We start from the raw sequence: 18,977 nt of genomic DNA, 5'->3' as shown, positions 1-18,977 counted from the left end.
CCCCGACACACACACACACTCAAGCCTCTCAGAAAGGCCTCACCCTCAGCCATGTGCCCTTGGAGGGAGAGCTTGTCCAGCCCCTCCAGGCTCTCTCCCACCAGCCTATCTACTGGGACACAGGTAGCCAGGATGATTTGGCAGGACAGGTCATCTGGGAAGGTGCAAGGGACAGGGAGCAGGAGGCATGTCAGGCCCCAAGAACAAGGGCTTTCTCCAGTTTTATTCACCTGCACTTCCTCTGCTCTGCCTGGGATGAGTTTTGGGGGCAGAGGCAAATCAAACACTAAGTCCATCTAGGTGGGGAGAGAGAGCCATAAACATACAATCCAGTGATAAGTGCTGTCCGAGGAGTAAGGGCATGGGGCTAGGACCTAGGAACGGCCAAGCTGAGAGATGGGGTGGCCAGAGCAGCCCTCCCAAAGAAGGTGGTAACCAGGCTGAAACCTGAGGAATAGGTATGAGTGGGCCAAGTAAAATGGAAAGAGTTTGAGGGCAGAAGAAACACATCATCCTTGAAGGGACAGAAGGCATCTCAGTATAGTTAGAGTAAAACACAGGGTGAGGAGGGAGGCTGTATCCTAAGGCATTGCCACTCTCTTTACACATTGTCCCCTGGGCCTGTGGGCATCTCATCCAGGAAGCCCCATACTGCTAGACCCCAACACCTGGGAGCCAGAGGGGTTGTGCAGAGCTGACCTGGTTTCTTTAGTGACCATGATACACAGGTCTAGAAGAGGGTCCAGTGGAGAGAGGAGGGAACCTCTGATTGTGCTTCTCTGGCATCTCCCGAACCTAACAGGTTCTGTTTGGATTCTGCAAAGCAAACGCGTCAGAAAGTTGCCGTGAACTGGACCAACTTCAGCCTCAAGAAAACCACTCCCAGCACAGCTCAGTGAGGTATAGAGACCCCCTTCAAGTGTTGCATGCACCCCCTCTTCCCATGCTGTGCCAACTTTTGTGCCCCTGCCAGGCCATTTCATGCTCTGGGGCATAGAGAGTTGGACTAGGTGCTCGGCTGGCCACATCTCTTCTCCTGAGAGCCCTCCTATTTGTGTTCCTGAAGGGCCCTTCCAGCCCTGCCATCTCCTGGGGTATCACTGCCAGGCCTCTATTTCCCTCACCAGCTGCTTCCCAAAGTGTCCAGGAGGCCGTGGGCCTCAGAGGGCTGCCCCCATGCCTGACATCAGCCTGAGGGTTGAATCTCGTTTGCCTGGCCTGGCTTCTCCATGCAGGCTACCAGGGTGCTTCCAAGTTGAAGCCATGCTAAGAGGACACAGCCCCAAGGGAACAGTGACAGGGCAGCCACGCTAGACCAAGGCCTTGGAAGTCATTTAGGCATAGAGGAATAGGTAGGCCCTCTTCCCCAAACAGGACAGATTCCATGAGGAAATTGGTAGTGAAACCGCCTCCTGGAAGAAGAGCCTGGCCCCCACCTGGGCTCTGGCCTCCTCTCCCAGTCACCTGCAAGGGTCCTTTTGTCTGAAATATTGACATATCAGATGATGTTCCAGGCTGAAAACTGAGAAGGCAGTGGTGGTCTGGGAACCAAGGGCAAAAGAGATGGCTGTCTGGCAGGCCTTGGTCCTGGGCTTGGGGCTTAATGGCTATGCAGTGTCATAGTTCACCCTAAGATGCATCCCTGGGGTCAGGCCTTTTCTGGCTGGCAACCACACAGCTGCCTTCAAGGCAACAGGAAGCTGGGGCAAGTGGGCTGAGCTCAGGGACCCCCCAGGAGATGTCCTCACCTGTCCTCTTCCTCCTCTTTCCAGTGCCAGGGAAACAGACTTCTGGACCCTGGGCTGAGTCCCCGAGTCCCGTTTTGGGTGAGGATCCCCCCACCCTTGACACTGACCTCAGCTTCCCAGGGGCAGCCTTCAGGGCTGGGCTCCCTATGGCACATTTGTACTACCCCAGAGTCAGGACTGTCCTCAGACTCACCTCATCCCCTCTGCTCTGTGGGCCTGGGCTTCCTGATCCTTTGCCAGACTGATACATCCATGCCCCCAGGAGCTTCTGCTAGGGCTGGGTTGCCCTCCTGCCTTTCTTCACCACTTCCATAAGAACCAGGAGCTACAAGGACCCCAGGCACCTTCATCTGTTGCCCTTCATGAGAGAAAACGGGTCACACCTCCTCCCACAGCCCAATGCCCCTGTCATCTAGGAAACCTCATCCAGCCATAATCTTCTCCCACTCCCTCTTGGCTGATCCCTTTCTCAAGACAGGGGATGCTCCCCTCCAGTGAATGCTCTCCTCTGACCTTCTCCACCCTCCTCATAGCGTGATCGTGAGCCCCAAGTGCGTAAGAAAGCAGTGCTGGCACAGACTCGGGACCCAGCCCGGGCCATGTACCTGGAGCCTGAGGCAGGAGTCTGAGTGCATAGGTGGCCTCTTCACTGTCAACAGGAGCGCAATGCCAGAGGCTGGGCTCTTATTCCACCCTGGCCTACAGCAGAGCGTTGTGGACTCCTCGAGTGTTGTCCACTTTCCTTGAGATTTAGGATGATGTTCACTGGGGCCGGGGCATTGTCCCCCAACTGTGACTTAACCTTCATCCCCTTCTGGAGGTGATCGTCTGTTCAGTGTTTTCAGCCCAGGGGACAAAAATAGTAGGCAGCTGTTCCTGCCTCCATAGGCACCTGTGGAGACTCAGAGCCAGCATGGGGAGGCTAGGGTGGGAGCCATTGCTCACCATGTGGCCATGCTCTTCTGTTTTCTCAGCCCCTGCCAGATCAAGCTTCTTCAGGGTGTCCTGAGACCCTGACCGCCAGCTGAAGGTCTACACCTTTTTCCTTCACATCGCCACCCACCTGCCCAAGACCCTCCCTGCCATCCCGGACCAACCAAAAGCTGAATAGATGCCGTGTGTGCTGGGGCCCCTCAGGATCTCTGCAGAACCGCTTCCTGGTGCTACGCAGCCTCCACACTCAGAGCCCGGGGGCTGGGCTGGCCTTTGGGTTTGGGGGCTGATGGTACTGCTGGCCCAACACTGCTTTGTGTTTGGTATTTTGTTTTTGTTTTACTTGTTTTTTCAATTCTTTTTGATACTGTGAAGATCTTTCCTGCCGAAAGATAAAGCAACATTTGGACACAGAGTTGGTATGTTGGTGGTTCGCTTGTCTGGGTGGGGAGTGAGGGTGAAGGATGTACTCAGAAGCATTGGAGTCCTTCTTAGTCATTAACCTTCTTGAGCATGTGCTACCTGTCAACAGGTTGGCATCGTTTCTGCTTAATTCTCAAAGCAATGCTAAGTGGGACTGTTATTCCATTTTACAGATGTGGAAATTAAAGCTCAGACAAGAAGGTGACTCTACTGAGTTCAGTTTGATGAACTAGGATTAGAGCATAGGCCTGTATGCCAGCAGCATTTGTGCCATTTCACCCGTTGGGAGGACTCTGGTATGGAAACCCTGAGCAGCCCCTTCCCCACACTGTCTCAGTTTCCCTCCGTCCAAGATGGGTGAGTTGGAGGGGTGCAACTTGATCTCTGTGCAGCTGATGTGAGAAGGTGTCAGGGGAAGGCTTGAGGACTTTGTGAACTGTGCATCTATAGCCTGGACGATTGGAGTTGTCAGGGGAAGCTGGTGGTAAATGGAGTTTTTATAAATTGGATTTGACTTTACAGTGGGAATGGACGTGTAGCCTAAGTAGTTGAGAGTTAGGAGAGTAATGAACTATCTCATCCCCCCCTTGCCACCGTGGATCTGGTTTGTGAATTCAGATTTTAATATAATAGTTTGCTAGAAATGCCTCACACACACTTTTGTCCCGAATCCTCACCTCCAATGCCATTTTCCTACTATAACCAGCTCTTAGCCTGAGCTCAATGTGCAGAGCGACAGTGGTAGTGGCAACGCAGTCACTAAGAGCCCTTTGTGGAGTGTTGGGAGCAGAATCGGAAACCAGTCCTTCCTTCCTCCCAGGTTGAACACACACACACACACACTCACGCTCTCTCTCTCTCTGTATATTTATTACCTGTGCTCCTCTCTCCCTTCAGCTCTTACACTAGGCTTCTGCCCTGCAATTGAATTGTCAGAACTATCTAAAATTCTGCTTCATCATTTCAAAGTTGCAGGTCTGATCAAGCAGCCACTTTACATACAGAGAAAGAAGACTTTTGAGAATGGCATTGAGGGCCCTCTAAGCCCGGCCCCTGCCTCTGGCACACTCTCTTCACACCTGATGACCTCAGTCTCCAGCTAGGCCTGGCACCCTCGGGGCTTCTGACTTTTGCTCACTTGTTTCCCTCTTCCCAGTTAACACTTTGTTCATGAATTCCACCTTAACTTTCACATCCCTTTCTTTCAACTGAGAAGCCACTTTTACTGTGAGAATCAAGTTTGCCCTGCGTTTATGCTAATTCCAAAAGTGGTACCTTTTGTGTCTTAGAGATTTCTTAATCTCAAGACCAGTTATCTATGTTTGTCTCCTCACCTAATCTGTAAGGTCCTCACAAGCCAGGTTTGTGTCTTGTTCATCTTTTATCTGCTTCGACACTACACACAATGCCCAGCACATACTCATATTTAATATATGAAGGAAGAAAACAGCACTGACCCACCACTCCTCTTTAAAAGTTCCCAGTGAAGTTGAAATCACCCTGACAGTCTCGGCCCTGCATGCTCTGGGTCTACCTTAAAGCCTTAGCTCTGACTACCCAACCCCACACGGGCCACGTGATCACTTTGTTCCCTGGGAACTTGCACATGGCCAGAACTTCACTCCTGCTGGACCCTCTATCAGGAAGCCTCTCCCTCTCTTGCACTCCCACCTCTGAGATTCCACACTTCCTTGTAACTTGAGATCCAGGTCTCCTCAAAGCCTTCTCTGGTTCCCCAGTCACTCTCTGAGCTCTGTTACAGCATTTACATTAATAATCGTTTACATACATATACAGGCCCTCAGTTAAAACCCACCGTCATCATTTTGTTTATCCCTCACCACTCTGAACATAGGTGTCTCACAGATGAGAACACCAGTCAGAGCGGCAGCATGTGTTGAGTCACTTTCTTTTCAAGCCCCGCCCTGCCCTCCTTGGCCCGCGCCGGTTAATGGGGGCGGGATAGAGAGCGGGGCGGGATCCCAGCTGGCTGGGTCCCACAGCTCCCCGGCCACGAGAGGGCGCAGTGTCAGCCGGCGGGGGCGTGCCGGGTGACGTCACGCCCTGGGCGAGGCTGGGGACCCAGCACACCGCCGTCTTCGGGATCAGCGGTCCCCACGACTCAACCCGACTCGGTTTGCGCCTTCAGGGCGTGCTCCAAGTCTTCCAGCGTCCCACAATGCCTTGCCTGACGCTTTCGCCCTCAGCCCTGGCAACAGCTGCGTAGCCGCCCACAGGGGGCGGAGACGCCACACCGCAAGACAGGGGCTCAGGAGAAAATTTGTCCCTCTGCGCGATCCGGCACTTAGAGGTCGTTGCTAGGCGCCGACGTCCGCTTCTGCACATCTGATTGGATCTCATCATAGGCGAGGCGGGGGGGGGGGTTTTCCGCGGGGCGCATGCGTGCAGCAGAGGATGGAGGAATCGGAACCCGAGCGGAAGGTGGGAACCAGGCTGGGGTCCGAGCGGGTGGTGAGCGATCGTGAAGTGGGGGGGCGGGGGTCCGGATCTGACTCGTGTGTATCTGCAGCGGGCTCGCACCGACGAGGCGACTGCCACAGGAAGCCGCTCTGAGGCAGACGATGAGGACGACGAGGACTACGTGCCGTACGTGCCGTTGCGACAGCGCCGGCAACTGCTGGTGAGGGCCCCAGCTCGAGGGTGGAGGGGGGGGGGGTTTTCCGCGGTGCGCATGCGTGCAGCAGAGGATGGAGGAATCGGAACCCGAGCGGAAGGTGGGAACCAGGCTGGGGTCCGAGCGGGTGGTGAGCGATCGTGAAGTGGGGGGGCGGGGGTCCGGATCTGACTCGTGTGTATCTGCAGCGGGCTCGCACCGACGAGGCGACTGCCACAGGAAGCCGCTCTGAGGCAGACGATGAGGACGACGAGGACTACGTGCCGTACGTGCCGTTGCGACAGCGCCGGCAACTGCTGGTGAGGGCCCCAGCTCGAGGGTGGAACGAGGGCAGGAGATGGGGGTTTGGCGGTGGGATGGGGGGTGGCGCCCGGTCTTCGGAGTGAGGTGTCAGTACACGGGAGCGTGGTCCCCAGGCAAACGAGGAACTGGCGACCTGATCTGAGGGGTGGGGCAGCTGTGCGCCTCGGGGCACAGAACCCTCTCCCGAAAGCCAGGATCCTGACTCAGGCCCCTGGGCCCGATGCCCCACTGTGCGTTGGGCTCGGCTCTGAGGGGCGCTGGTGGAACCTCAGCTCCAGAAGCTGCTGCAGCGAAGACGCAAGGGAGCTGCGGAAGAGGAGCAGCAGGACAGCGGCAGCGAGGCCCGGGGAGATGAGGACGACATCCCGTTGGGCCCTCAGTCCAACGTCAGCCTCCTGGATCAGCACCAGCACCTCAAAGAGAAGGCTGAAGGTGGGCTGGGCAGCAGGCGGGAGGCTCAGCTTGGTGCACTGCTTTGGTGTCTCTCTGACACCTTCTGCTTGTTTGGTCAGCCCGCAAGGAGTCTGCCAAAGAGAAGCAACTGAAGGAAGAGGAGAAGATCCTGGAGAGTGTGGCTGAGGGTCGAGGTATGGCTGTAGCTAGGGCAGAGAGGAGGTGGACTGAGCCTCCTTCCCCAGTCCTAGGCATGTTATGTTTCAAAGGGCCTGGCCTCTGGGAAGCAGGAACCAGCCCTGAGCCACATCTGTTTCCTCAGCCTTGATGTCAGTGAAGGAGATGGCTAAGGGAATCACGTATGACGATCCAATCAAAACTAGGTATGTCTTTCCAGTCTGGAAAGTCAGTCACTCTTACTTCAGACAGTGTGTGGTGGAGACTGGCGAGAACACCCCAAAGCCAGCTGTGCCCAGGGGCTCTCTTGACTCTTGCCACCCACCCACAGTTGGACACCACCACGTTACGTCCTGAGCATGTCTGAAGAGCGGCATGAGCGTGTACGGAAGAAGTACCACATCTTGGTGGAAGGAGATGGTATCCCACCACCCATTAAGAGCTTCAAGGAAATGAAATTTCCTGCAGGTGCCTGGGAGCTGGGAGCAACACCACATTTTGATAGGGAAACATCTGCAAGGTTGCAGCCTAGCCCCCACCAAGCCCAGCAACTGCAGCATTGGGTCTAGTCAGTGGGGATGAGGGATTTGAGAAGGAGAGATTTGTCTTTATGTTCCTTTTTCAGTTGTTGCAACTGTTCATATTTACCAATTTCTGTCATTGGGGAGCTTTGGTGGGCAAGTGATGACGGCCTTAAACAGACCTGGGTGTGAATCCTGCCTCTGCTTAACCTAGAGGCCTTGGACAAGTCTGTGTGTTTGTTTTTCTTTCTGTTTTTTTCCTGGGTCTTAGTTTCATCATTTGTAACGTGAAGGACATAGTGCCAACTTTATAGGCTTTGGGGGCTTGTTGAAGTACCTATGAGACACAAAGATAATGCCAGTGTTGTTTTCTATAGCCATCCTGAGAGGCCTGAAGAAGAAGGGCATCCACCACCCAACACCCATTCAGATCCAGGGAATTCCCACCATGTGAGTGTGAACCTGGTGGCCCTGGGGAGGAGTGGTTGCTAGATGAGAAGCAGTCCCTGTATTCCACTGAAACTGACCCTCAGGCCTCTCTTCTCTCACCAGTCTATCTGGCCGTGACATGATAGGCATAGCCTTCACGGGTTCAGGCAAGACACTGGTGTTCACTTTGCCGGTCATCATGTTCTGCCTGGAGCAAGAGAAGAGGTTACCTTTCTCTAAGCGTGAAGGGCCCTATGGACTCATTATCTGCCCCTCGGTAAGATAGCCTGGCCTGGAGGGCAGGGCGCATATGGGGTCACCTTCTGGTGCCAGCCACTGCCCCTGTATCTGCAGCGGGAGCTGGCCCGGCAGACCCACGGCATCCTGGAGTATTACTGCCGCCTGCTGCAGGAGGACAGCTCTCCACTCCTGCGCTGTGCTCTCTGCATCGGGGGCATGTCCGTCAAAGAGCAGATGGAGACAATCCGACAGTGAGTATAGGCACCCCCGCCCCAAGGGCTTCCCCAAAGCCCCTACCTAAACAAGCTAAAGGACCCTTTGCTTTAGCCACTCGACAGATCCTTGCGGAGGCCTCTCATGGGCCCAGCCCTCAATGAGCCCCCAGTCTAATGGGGAGGTTGGTTGGGGTGGGACAGAGGGATGTGGTGAGGTACTGTGGGAACACAGCAGATGGAACGGGGGCATCTGGGAGGTCAAGGAGTCGGGGCATTCCAGGCAGAAGGCAAAGAGGTGGAGGCCCCGGGGTGTCCAGGAAGGTCAGGGTTGTTCATTGTGACCCATTGAGGAGGCTGAGGCTCTGGGGCATGGCTGGACCTGTGCCCTTTCCACACAGTGCAGTTCCCAACAGATAGCAGTAGATGTCCAGGGTTACAGACAGGCCAAACCCAGTTCCTGTTTCATAGGCGTTGCTAGTCAGGGAGGATGTAGACGTGGAAAAGATGAGTTCATTGTACCATGAAAGTGAGCCTTTGAGGTCTACAAAGGGAGCTGTGGGAGCACAGGCTGAGGCCTATCTGAAGATGTAGGACCGTCCTCCTGGGGGCAAGAGGAGTGACCTGGGGGAAGGGTGTGTGGGGCCGAGGTGACCACATGGCTCGGGTAGAGCAGTGGAACAGAGTGGTGGTCGAGAAGGTTGCAGCGCTCTCCAGGAGAGCCTTGTGCCGTCCATAGAGCAAGGTGGTGGCAGTGACAAGGAGCGTCAGGTGAGGAGAGATAGGAAAGAGGCTGGAGGGCAGAACAAGGTGGAGTGCCGGCCTCTAGGTAGGGCTTAGCAGGTGGCCCTGCCGTCAGTGTCCCTCCTTGGTCCCCAGTGGTGTGCACATGATGGTGGCCACCCCTGGGCGTCTCATGGATCTGCTGCAGAAGAAGATGGTCAGCCTGGATATCTGTCGTTACCTGGCCCTGGACGAGGCTGACCGCATGATCGACATGGGTTTCGAGGGTGACATCCGTACCATCTTCTCCTACTTCAAGGTGCCCTTCCCACCTGGCCGGGACGCTCCTGCCACCTTCCCCCTACACACCGCATTCAACTCTGGAGGGCCCTAAGCCCCTGTGCTGCCCACTCACTGTCCCAGCCCCTCAGGCTCCCCAGCCCCCACGTGCCCTCAGCCCCAGCCCTCTTCTTCCTCAGGGCCAGCGACAGACTCTACTCTTTAGTGCCACCATGCCTAAGAAGATTCAGAACTTTGCCAAGAGTGCCCTGGTAAAGCCTGTCACGATCAATGTGGGGCGTGCCGGGGCTGCCAGCCTGGATGTCATCCAGGTGGGCAAGCACTCCTGATGGGCAGTCTCACCTGTGAGGGCTGGATCTGGCGAGGCTCCCTTAGCTGATCGGAGCCGGGTGGGGGGCCACCTTGTGGGCACTAGGGGTTTCATTCACAGCCACAGCCCTTAGCAGGAAGCCTTCTCATGGTACCCAGCCCTTGGCAAGAGGCTCTTTGGTCACCTCCTAGCTGGGACTGGGGGCCCATCCTCTGTGGCAGGGCCATGGCTGGTGAGCCTGTTCTCAGGACCACCTAACCTGATCCTGGTGGTGACAGGAAGTGGAATATGTGAAGGAGGAAGCCAAGATGGTGTACCTGCTTGAGTGCCTGCAGAAGACACCGCCGCCTGTGAGTGCTGCCAACCAGGCTAGCCCAGGGGCAGCATGCTGGCGGAAGGTTGTGGGGGCGCCCAGGAGTCAGCCCCTGTGACTGGAGTTGGCTTTCCTGGACAGGTGCTCATCTTTGCGGAGAAGAAAGCAGATGTGGACGCCATCCATGAGTACCTGCTCCTCAAGGGGGTCGAGGCTGTGGCCATCCATGGAGGCAAAGGTTAGCGTGGCACGTGCATAGGCATGGACCCCGCTGCCATAGCAGCCCCTCATCTTATCCCTTCCCCTACCTGGCCGGCCTGCCACTACTCCCCAGACTCCTGCTGTCGCTCTAATAGCTCCTGCCTGACTCTTCCCAGACCAAGAGGAACGGACCAAGGCCATCGAGGCATTCCGGGAGGGCAAGAAGGATGTCCTAGTGGCCACAGACGTAGCCTCCAAGGGCTTGGACTTCCCTGCCATCCAGCACGTCATCAATTATGACATGCCTGAGGAGATCGAGAACTATGGTGGGCTGTTTGGGGGGCTGGGGTTGCGGCCTAGGCCCCAGCCCCTGGGCAGTGGGCCAGATGCTCTGTTCCCTCTCTCTGCAGTGCACCGTATCGGCCGCACTGGGCGCTCAGGAAACACAGGCATTGCCACCACCTTCATCAACAAGGCCTGTGGTGAGTCTGCCACCAGGGCCACCTTTGGCTGTCCCCCAGGTCCTCCACCTATGACCAGCCAGGTCCTGGCTACAGGGCCCAGGGCTGGACCTGATGGTTCCCCGCCACCCCCACAGATGAGTCGGTGCTGATGGATCTCAAAGCCCTGCTGCTGGAGGCCAAGCAGAAGGTTCCACCCGTGCTGCAAGTACTGCACTGCGGGGACGAGTCCATGCTGGACATTGGAGGTGACACGGGGTGGGAGACACTAGTCCAATGGGGGCGTGATGGGAACACCACGGAACAAGTCCATTCTGCCCCTCAGCGGTCTGGGGGTCTGATGGGGGCCCAGGGTCTGGGGCACAGAGCCTGGCCCCATCACCATGCTGACCCTCCTCCCCCACCCACCGCTACCCCATTCCCCCAGGAGAGCGTGGCTGTGCCTTCTGTGGGGGCCTGGGCCATCGGATCACCGACTGCCCCAAACTCGAGGCTATGCAGACGAAGCAGGTTAGCAACATCGGCCGCAAGGACTACCTGGCCCACAGCTCCATGGACTTCTGAGCTGGCTGTCATCCCTCTTTCTCTCCAAGGGGCCTCCGTCCCTGAGGCTCCAGCCACCTCCCACACACCCCTGCCCCGTGGGCAAGAAGCCAGCATCCTCGGCCCAGCTGGCCTGGGTTGGGCCAGGCTGGACCTGGCTGCCTGCTCCCTGTGCCCCCCAGAATTACTATTTTTGCTCCTCTTTACCCCAGCTGCCATTAAAACACCAGCCTTTTTGGTCTCAGCCTCTGTGTTTTGCCTTCTCTGCCCTGTGCTTCCTGGGCAGCCCTCACCCTCTGACCTCCAGAGCCCCTCTCAGGTAGGGCCTTGGCATCTCCCACCACTACTGCCACACCTGCTGGTACTCAGTTGTGGAAGGAGCTGCCTACCCAGGTTCCCCTCTGGGGGCTTAGGGTATTTCCTCTAGTCTACCTGGATTTATGACTCAGAGAAGAACCACATTGATGGACCAAGGGGAAATGGTTGGTTGGGTCTACTGGTCTTTCTGGTTGGCTGTTATAATCTCCAGCCCAGCCTCCCTCTTCCTGTCACAGTGTAAAGGTCCTGGGGCTTCTCCTAAGGCCCTTTAGGAGGAGACTTCCTGCCTCAGGCCCCTTGCCCACACAGGCTCCCAGTAGGGAACCCTGTGCTCTCTTTGCCAAGGGGGCAGCAGATGCCACAGGACTGCCACTCAGGCCACAAGCACCCACTGAGCCAGCTCTGTGCCCAGGTATCTGCTGGGCTCGGGACACAAATGAGCCAGGCAGATGCCCTCTGAGGAGTTCACAGGTGAGTGGGACAGATAGATCAGCCATGAATAAATGTGGGTGGTGGTCACGGGACTGCTGGCAAATGGGCCAGGATTTCAACATCTTGCAAGGGGTAGACAGAAAAAGCATTGGTGATAGCTCCTCTGTCCAGGCATTTCATGTGCAAGGCCACATGCTTATCCCAGCAGGACAGCAGTTGCTCAAGCCATGTTTGTCACTTGGTGTATGGCCTAGAGCAAGTTACTTAACGTTTCTGAGCCTTGATTTCCTCATCGCTGAAATGGCAATGAGAATGCAAAGGACACGGTGTCTGAGGCTGCCAGAGCTCAGGGCTGCTTGGGCCACAGTGGGCACAAAGCCAGGTGAATGAGGCCCTTGGAAAAGATTTCCTGCCCGAGAAGGTACACACCCCACATGTGACCCCCAAACAGTATTCAGCCTGTTTACACATTCCTTCCCAGAGGTGGCACTGAATAACTGAAACGAGGCTGTCCTCAGGATTCAGATTCATATGCAGAGCTCCCATACTGGCCTCCAGGAAGACAAGACCGAAACAGGACTCTAGCAAGAAGCAGAGCTTCAAAAGCCTGTGAGCTCTCCAGGGAACCCGCTGGGGGCGTGCCACCCACGCTCACGTGGCTGGGGCTGTGCCATAAGGGCTGGGGCCTTTGTGCTCTCAGACAGTGTGGGGTGGTCTGGGGAGGCCTCCCAGAGGAAGAAGTTCCAGAGCCCTGAGCAGCACGGTGAGAGGTGCCCTGAAGGGGCCAGGCTGGGGGAGGTGGCGGCCAGAATACCCAGCACCCTGAATGCTGGGCCAAGGAGTCCAAGCTAAACCTCAGGGCACTGGGAGCCAGGAAGTGTTTAGGGAGGGGAGAGACAGGTTGGTTTGGGGTTAGCAGAGAGGGCCCGGTGGGCCCAGGTGGGGACGTGGTTGAAAGGGGAGATGCCAAAGCTGGCAATGGATAGGGGCTGTGAAGATGGAGAGGAGCAAGTGAACATTAGAACTATTTCCAGAATAAAGACAAGCAGACCAACCAGGACTCCAAGGGGGAAAACAAGGATTTTGCCCATCGGGCTAGAGAAAGGTCCTGGGGTAGGGACCAGGCTGTGGGAATGGCAGGCCCCAGGGTACACAACTGCCCCAGGATGGGGGAAGGGTAGGAGCTCCTGATTCGGGAGCCAGCCTGCGGTCAGAGGCTCATACCCAGCTGACCCAGGCAGGCACGGGTCATCTGCCCTCAGGTGGTCCAAGGCCCCTGCCTGACACTAGTGGCTACCTTGGGCCAGCTGGAACCCCAAGGAAGAAATATGTGATGCCCTTCACCCCCATCCTAGCTCCTTTTCCGAAGACAGGGCTCCCCTCCCCCAATCCTGCAGCTGCCTCTCTGGACAGAGGGAGGGGGAAGTGGCCAGAAGGGGAAGTGTGAGGAGTTCCCCTCCGGCCCGTCACCAGTCTCCTCAGGCCCTCGGAGCGGCGGCCATGGCCATGGAGCCTCTGGAGACACCCATCAAGGACGGCATCCTCTACCAGCAGCACATCAAATTTGGCAAGGTGGGGACCCTGGCTGCCAGGCAGCTGCCTAGGACAGATGGTGGGCCTCTGCCCCAGCCTTGGACAGCCCACCAGAACCTGGGAGAATGGGGGTAGGAGTCCAGGTGGGGAATCCAACCCAGGTGTGGGGAAGTGGAACAGAGCCCCATTCTCAGCCTGAGCGGGTTGGGCTGAGTGGGCCTTTTCGAGACCCTGCCTCATTTACAGATGGGAAGCCAAGAGCGGGGAGCCAAGAATGGAACCCTTGGGGCAGGGCAGAGCTGAGAGGCATCCCATCTACTAGTGGCACTGTGGCCCCTCGAGAGGGCTGGAGGCTGAGCTGGAGGAGCCCCCAAAAGTGGAGCTCCATCCTGCAGAAGAGGGCTCAGCTCCTCCCAGCCCTGTCCTGGGGTAGCAGGCCCTGCACACCCACAGCTCAGCTGCAGCTGCTGCCCAGGCAGATAAACCGTCTGTTTCCTTTGTTCGACGCTATTTGCATGTTTCCTTCCTTGCCATCATGAGACTGAGGCCTCCCTCCCGCCCCAGCCCTTGTCCCGTGGCCCAATTGACCTTTTCTTTACAGGGGGTGGGTGCACCAACAAAGCAGTAGTGTCAGGTGGTCTGCTCTGGCCACTAGATACTTAACAGACATTGCCCAGTAGAAGCCCCAGCCCCATGTTCTCATAATCTTTTGAGAGACGAGGATCCTAGTGCTTATGGGGGGGGGGGGCGGTCACAGTTAGGAAAGCGTGAGGTGGATTTGAAGCTAGGGCTGACCAACTCCAAGCACAGATGCTTCCTGCTGCCGGGCTGGCTCTGGCGAGGCATCCTCTGTGGCCTGAAGAGCTGAGAGGCAGAGGCTAGCCTAGGGGGCCAGGAGTGTTTGCTAAGTGGCTTGTGCTAGGCTGAGCTGCAGGGAGAACTGCCACCCGAGGGTCATCTCCCCCATCTTCATCTCCTGCAGAAGTCCTGGCGGAAGGTATGGGGTCTACTGTATGCAGGAGGCCCATCAGGCGTGGCACGGCTAGAAAGCTGGGAGGTCCGGGATGGTGGCCTGGGGCCAGCAAGTGACAGGTCTGTGGGGCCTGGCCGGCGAGGAGAGCGGCGGGTCATCCGCCTGGCTGACTGCGTATCCGTGCTGCCGGCTGACGGTGAGAGCTGCCCGCGGGACACTGGTGCCTTCCTGCTCACCACCACGGAGCGAAGCCACCTGCTGGCCGCACAGCACCGCCAGTCTTGGATGGCCCCCATTTGCCAGCTGGCCTTCCCGGTGAGCACAGAGTGGGCGGGTAAGGCATCCAGGGGCCAGCCGGGGAGACCAGTTCACTCACACCTTGTTCATCTCCATGCTCATTCACATCTCATCACTCAGCAAGCACCTGCCAAGCACCTAGAAGCCTGGGAAACAGCCCAGAAGCCCACAGAACAAACCTCAGATGGCCATGCATGTTATGGAGAAAATGAGAGGCTGGGTGGGACCAAGAGTGAGTAGGGGGATGTTAGGATGGTCCAGGAAGGCTTCTCAGGAGAGGAGAGTGCGCCTGAATCCTTGAGGAAAAATAACCCACCAGGCAAAGATCTGAGGAAAGTGTGTCCTAAACACAGGTCTGAGGAGTCCCCTGAACTAAGGGAGCAGCATGGGCAAGGGCCCTGAGGCAGGGAAAAGCTTGATGTTCAAGCAGCAGAAAGGCCAGTGTGGCTGGAAGGTAAGGAGTGAGAGGGGGCCCAGGAAGAGGCAACAGTGGAGAGTCCGGTGGGAGCCAGTTGAAACTGCCTTGGGCCACATGTGGAGTTTGGGATTTTATTCTGAGTGTGAGGAGAAGCCTTTGGGGAGTTGGACACAGAAGCTGAGAGTTTTAAAGCTTTACAGGGTCCGTGATGGACCAAAAGGAAATGAGTGGCGGTTCCTCAAAAACTAAACATAGAGTTAACATATGACCCAGCAATTCTCCTAGGTGTATACCCAAGAGAACTGAAACAGGTGTAAAAACAAAACTTGTACGAGAATCTTTAGAGCAGCATTGTTCACAATAGCCCAAAGATGCAAACAACGCAAATGCCCATCAACTGATGAATGGATAAACCAAATGCAGTCTATCCATACAACAGAACATTACTTGGCCATAAAAAGGAACGAAGCACTGATACATGCTACAACATGGATGGACCTTGAAAACATGCTAAGTCAGAGAAGCTAGACACTAAAGGCCACACATTGTATGATTCCATTAATGTGAAATACAGAAGAGACAAACCCATAGTGACAGAAAGCAGCTTAGGGGTTGCCAGGGAATGGGGAGAGGGGGGAATGGGAAGTGACAGTTAATGGGTATGGGGCTTCCATTTGGAGTGATGATAAAGTTCTGAATCATACACTTTATTTTTTTTTAACATCTTTATTGGGGTTGAATCATACACTTTAAAATGGTTAAAATGGTAAATTTTATGTTGTATATTTTACCACAATTCTTATAATTAAAAAAAAAAAAAAAAAAAGAGGAAATAAACAGGGGCAAGGAGACCAGTGGAAAGCCATTGCATTTGACCCTGGCCATGGTACCATGGGCCAAGGTGGTCATGATGGAGAGCTCAGGGTCAGAGCCCAAAGGACATGGTGGGAGATGGGGAAAGAGGCCAGAGATGGGAGGAACAAGTGGCCATTCACTCGTGGGTCCCACCGTTGAAGCTCCCACCCCTTTACTGCTCCAAGCTGTCGGGGACACACACAGGCCGGTCCAGTCGCTGGCCAACCTCAAGGGCAATGGACAGCCTCGTTTGTGCCCTCTGCTTTATAGCACTCAGCACCCTCAAGGGGGAGCCGGTGGGGATTGCAGGTGGGGAAATAGGCTCAGAGGGTTGTCCAGGGTCTTGCAGTGTGTCAGGGGCAGAACTGGGACTGGCACTCAGGTCTCTGGGTGCCCTTGCTTGTCATGAAGCCCAGAGAAAGGATGTGGGAAGAGGAGTGGATGGGACACTAACCTCTGACCTTGTCCCATTCCCCAGGGCACAGGGGAGAGCTCCCAAGGATCAGGGGAGGCAGAGGCTCCCAAGAAGGGCCTGGTCCAGATGGAGGAGAACTCCATCTACTCCTCCTGGCAGGAAGGTGAGTCGGGGAGGTACAGGGGCAGCCTCAGCCCTATAGCACAAACAGGGCTGGGATCTTTCCGGGACGCCCGGGGGCTGTGCTTGTGGCCCTCACGGCGCCGTGCCTGCAGTTGTCGAGTTTCCAGTGGTGGTACAGAGGACGGAGGCAGCCGCCCGCTGCCAGCTGAAGGGGCCCTACCTCCTGCTGCTGGGCCAGGACTCCATCCAGCTGAACGAGCCCGCCAGCCCCCAGGCGCTCTACACCTGGCCCTACCGCTTCCTGCGCAAGTTCGGCTCCGACAAGGTGAGGTGCTGGGCGGCCGCCCCACTGGTCCCGCAGGGAAGGGTAGCGGTAGGCGGGCGGCCCCTCAGCCGCTGACTCCCCGTGCCGCCCGTGCCCAGGGCGTGTTCTCCTTTGAAGCCGGCCGCCGCTGCGACTCGGGCGAGGGCCTCTTCGCCTTCATCAGCCCCCGCTCCCGCGACCTATGCGGGGCCGTAGCCGCCGCCATCGCCCGCCAGCGGGAGCGGCTCCCAGAGCCGGCGGGGCCCCAGCCCTGCCCCCTGCCTCGGGCCACCTCCCTGCCCTCGCTGGAGCCTCCAAAAAAAAAAAAAAAAAAAAGAGGAAATAAACAGGGGCAAGGAGACCAGTGGAAAGCCATTGCATTTGACCCTGGCCATGGTACCATGGGCCAAGGTGGTCATGATGGAGAGCTCAGGGTCAGAGCCCAAAGGACATGGTGGGAGATGGGGAAAGAGGCCAGAGATGGGAGGAACAAGTGGCCATTCACTCGTGGGTCCCACCGTTGAAGCTCCCACCCCTTTACTGCTCCAAGCTGTCGGGGACACACACAGGCCGGTCCAGTCGCTGGCCAACCTCAAGGGCAATGGACAGCCTCGTTTGTGCCCTCTGCTTTATAGCACTCAGCACCCTCAAGGGGGAGCCGGTGGGGATTGCAGGTGGGGAAATAGGCTCAGAGGGTTGTCCAGGGTCTTGCAGTGTGTCAGGGGCAGAACTGGGACTGGCACTCAGGTCTCTGGGTGCCCTTGCTTGTCATGAAGCCCAGAGAAAGGATGTGGGAAGAGGAGTGGATGGGACACTAACCTCTGACCTTGTCCCATTCCCCAGGGCACAGGGGAGAGCTCCCAAGGATCAGGGGAGGCAGAGGCTCCCAAGAAGGGCCTGGTCCAGATGGAGGAGAACTCCATCTACTCCTCCTGGCAGGAAGGTGAGTCGGGGAGGTACAGGGGCAGCCTCAGCCCTATAGCACAAACAGGGCTGGGATCTTTCCGGGACGCCCGGGGGCTGTGCTTGTGGCCCTCACGGCGCCGTGCCTGCAGTTGTCGAGTTTCCAGTGGTGGTACAGAGGACGGAGGCAGCCGCCCGCTGCCAGCTGAAGGGGCCCTACCTCCTGCTGCTGGGCCAGGACTCCATCCAGCTGAACGAGCCCGCCAGCCCCCAGGCGCTCTACACCTGGCCCTACCGCTTCCTGCGCAAGTTCGGCTCCGACAAGGTGAGGTGCTGGGCGGCCGCCCCACTGGTCCCGCAGGGAAGGGTAGCGGTAGGCGGGCGGCCCCTCAGCCGCTGACTCCCCGTGCCGCCCGTGCCCAGGGCGTGTTCTCCTTTGAAGCCGGCCGCCGCTGCGACTCGGGCGAGGGCCTCTTCGCCTTCATCAGCCCCCGCTCCCGCGACCTATGCGGGGCCGTAGCCGCCGCCATCGCCCGCCAGCGGGAGCGGCTCCCAGAGCCGGCGGGGCCCCAGCCCTGCCCCCTGCCTCGGGCCACCTCCCTGCCCTCGCTGGAGCCTCCGGGGGAGCTGCGGGAGGTGCTCCCGGGGCCAGAGGCGCCCGGCTCCCGGAGGGCGCACGCGGCCGAGCTCGGGCCCCGGAGCCTGCCCCCTCTGCTGGGCCCCGCAGCCCCGGAAGAGCCGGCGCCCGCGCTCTACGCGTCGGTGTGCAAGCGGGCCAGCCGGCTTCCGGACGCCGCCGAGCACCTGTACGAGAACGTGTGCGTGCTGGACGCCGGCCCCGCGCCCGATGTCGGCTGTCCGGAGCAGGAGGGCCCGGGCGGCCGCAGCCCCCTGGCCAGCCGCATCTACCACAATAGCCAGGACCTGGGCTGGCCCGCCGCGGCCCATGACAGCAGCCTGGAGGCCCAGTACCGTCGGCTGCTGGAGCTGGAGCTGGCCGACAACGGCGACGAGGCCGGGGGCTCCGCCCGCGCCGGCGCCCACTTGGGCTTCAAGGCCAAGCTGGTGACGCTGCTGAGCCGCGAGCGCAGGAAGGGACCGGCTCCCTGCGACAGGCCCTGACCGAGTATCGTGGCTGCCGGAGAGGAATGCACTCTCCCTGGGACAAGAGGGCGGGGTAACAATGGACATCTGCAGACACACCCCCACACTCACTCTAGCCTGGAGGGACAAGGCAGACAGCCTGGGGAGGACCCCGCAGGTGCCCTGCCGGCCCCCAGTGTATAGTGTACAGACTTGCTGGTAATAAAGCCTTTTAGTTCTCCTCTCCATCCCACCTTGTGGCCCACAGTCCATACCACCTCCCTACGGCTCCTTGCAGTGGCTTGCCCGGGTCCACACAGACCCTCAAACACAGGCATTGCAGCAAACACCAGTGCCCTGTGCTGGGTTCCAGGGACACACGTGACCTGGACCTGACCTCTGCCACCAGTAGGCTCAAGTCTCCTGGAGCAGGAGGGTGAGATGCAGGTAATTACGGC

At 57.7% G+C, this 18,977-nt stretch overlaps 3 protein-coding genes across 5 annotated transcripts in view; all 3 read left to right on the top strand.

Moving 5' to 3' along the window:
* FAM193B (family with sequence similarity 193 member B) overlaps positions 1-3,093 on the top strand; it is a 32,017-nt gene extending 28,924 nt beyond the window's left edge. Inside the window, exons 9-10 of the mRNA XM_007463110.1 lie at positions 803-900; positions 2,723-3,093. Of these exons, the coding sequence (XP_007463172.1) occupies positions 803-899 (97 nt within the window). The 3' untranslated portion in view covers position 900; positions 2,723-3,093. The remainder of the gene's footprint in view (positions 1-802; positions 901-2,722) is intronic.
* A 2,412-nt stretch (positions 3,094-5,505) lies between these two features.
* DDX41 (DEAD-box helicase 41) lies at positions 5,506-11,109 on the top strand. Of its 3 annotated transcripts, none has more exons than XM_007463108.1 (17): positions 5,506-5,546; positions 5,928-6,038; positions 6,315-6,474; positions 6,555-6,629; positions 6,758-6,818; positions 6,944-7,080; positions 7,511-7,583; positions 7,686-7,839; positions 7,917-8,053; positions 8,894-9,056; positions 9,217-9,348; positions 9,626-9,697; positions 9,802-9,898; positions 10,038-10,187; positions 10,272-10,343; positions 10,460-10,570; positions 10,750-11,098. In XM_007463108.1, exons 1-17 carry the CDS (start codon positions 5,520-5,522, stop codon positions 10,884-10,886), a joined length of 1,869 nt encoding a protein of 622 aa, XP_007463170.1. In that variant the 5' UTR covers positions 5,506-5,519; the 3' UTR covers positions 10,887-11,098. The 3 variants fall into 3 exon arrangements, with proteins under 3 accessions (XP_007463170.1, XP_007463171.1, XP_007463169.1); XM_007463107.1 differs by lacking the exon at positions 5,506-5,546 and adding an exon at positions 5,785-5,839 and having other exon boundaries at positions 10,750-11,109; XM_007463109.1 differs by lacking the exons at positions 5,506-5,546; positions 5,928-6,038 and adding an exon at positions 5,641-5,745 and having other exon boundaries at positions 10,750-10,886.
* Positions 11,110-12,803: 1,694 nt separating this feature from the next.
* Positions 12,804-18,765, top strand: DOK3 (docking protein 3). The gene is made up of 6 exons (XM_007463106.1): positions 12,804-12,852; positions 13,013-13,187; positions 14,131-14,436; positions 16,170-16,269; positions 16,382-16,554; positions 17,860-18,765. The coding sequence occupies exons 2-6, from the start codon at positions 13,116-13,118 to the stop codon at positions 18,556-18,558; spliced, it is 1,350 nt and encodes a 449-aa protein (XP_007463168.1). The 5' UTR covers positions 12,804-12,852; positions 13,013-13,115; the 3' UTR covers positions 18,559-18,765.
* Positions 18,766-18,977: the final 212 nt, after the last annotated feature.

The sequence above is a fragment of the Lipotes vexillifer genome, unplaced genomic scaffold (genome assembly GCF_000442215.2).
Source record: "Lipotes vexillifer unplaced genomic scaffold, Lipotes_vexillifer_v1.1 scaffold514, whole genome shotgun sequence".
NCBI classification, from domain to species: domain Eukaryota; kingdom Metazoa; phylum Chordata; class Mammalia; order Artiodactyla; family Lipotidae; genus Lipotes; species Lipotes vexillifer.
This window is presented reverse-complemented; position numbering and strand designations above follow the sequence as displayed.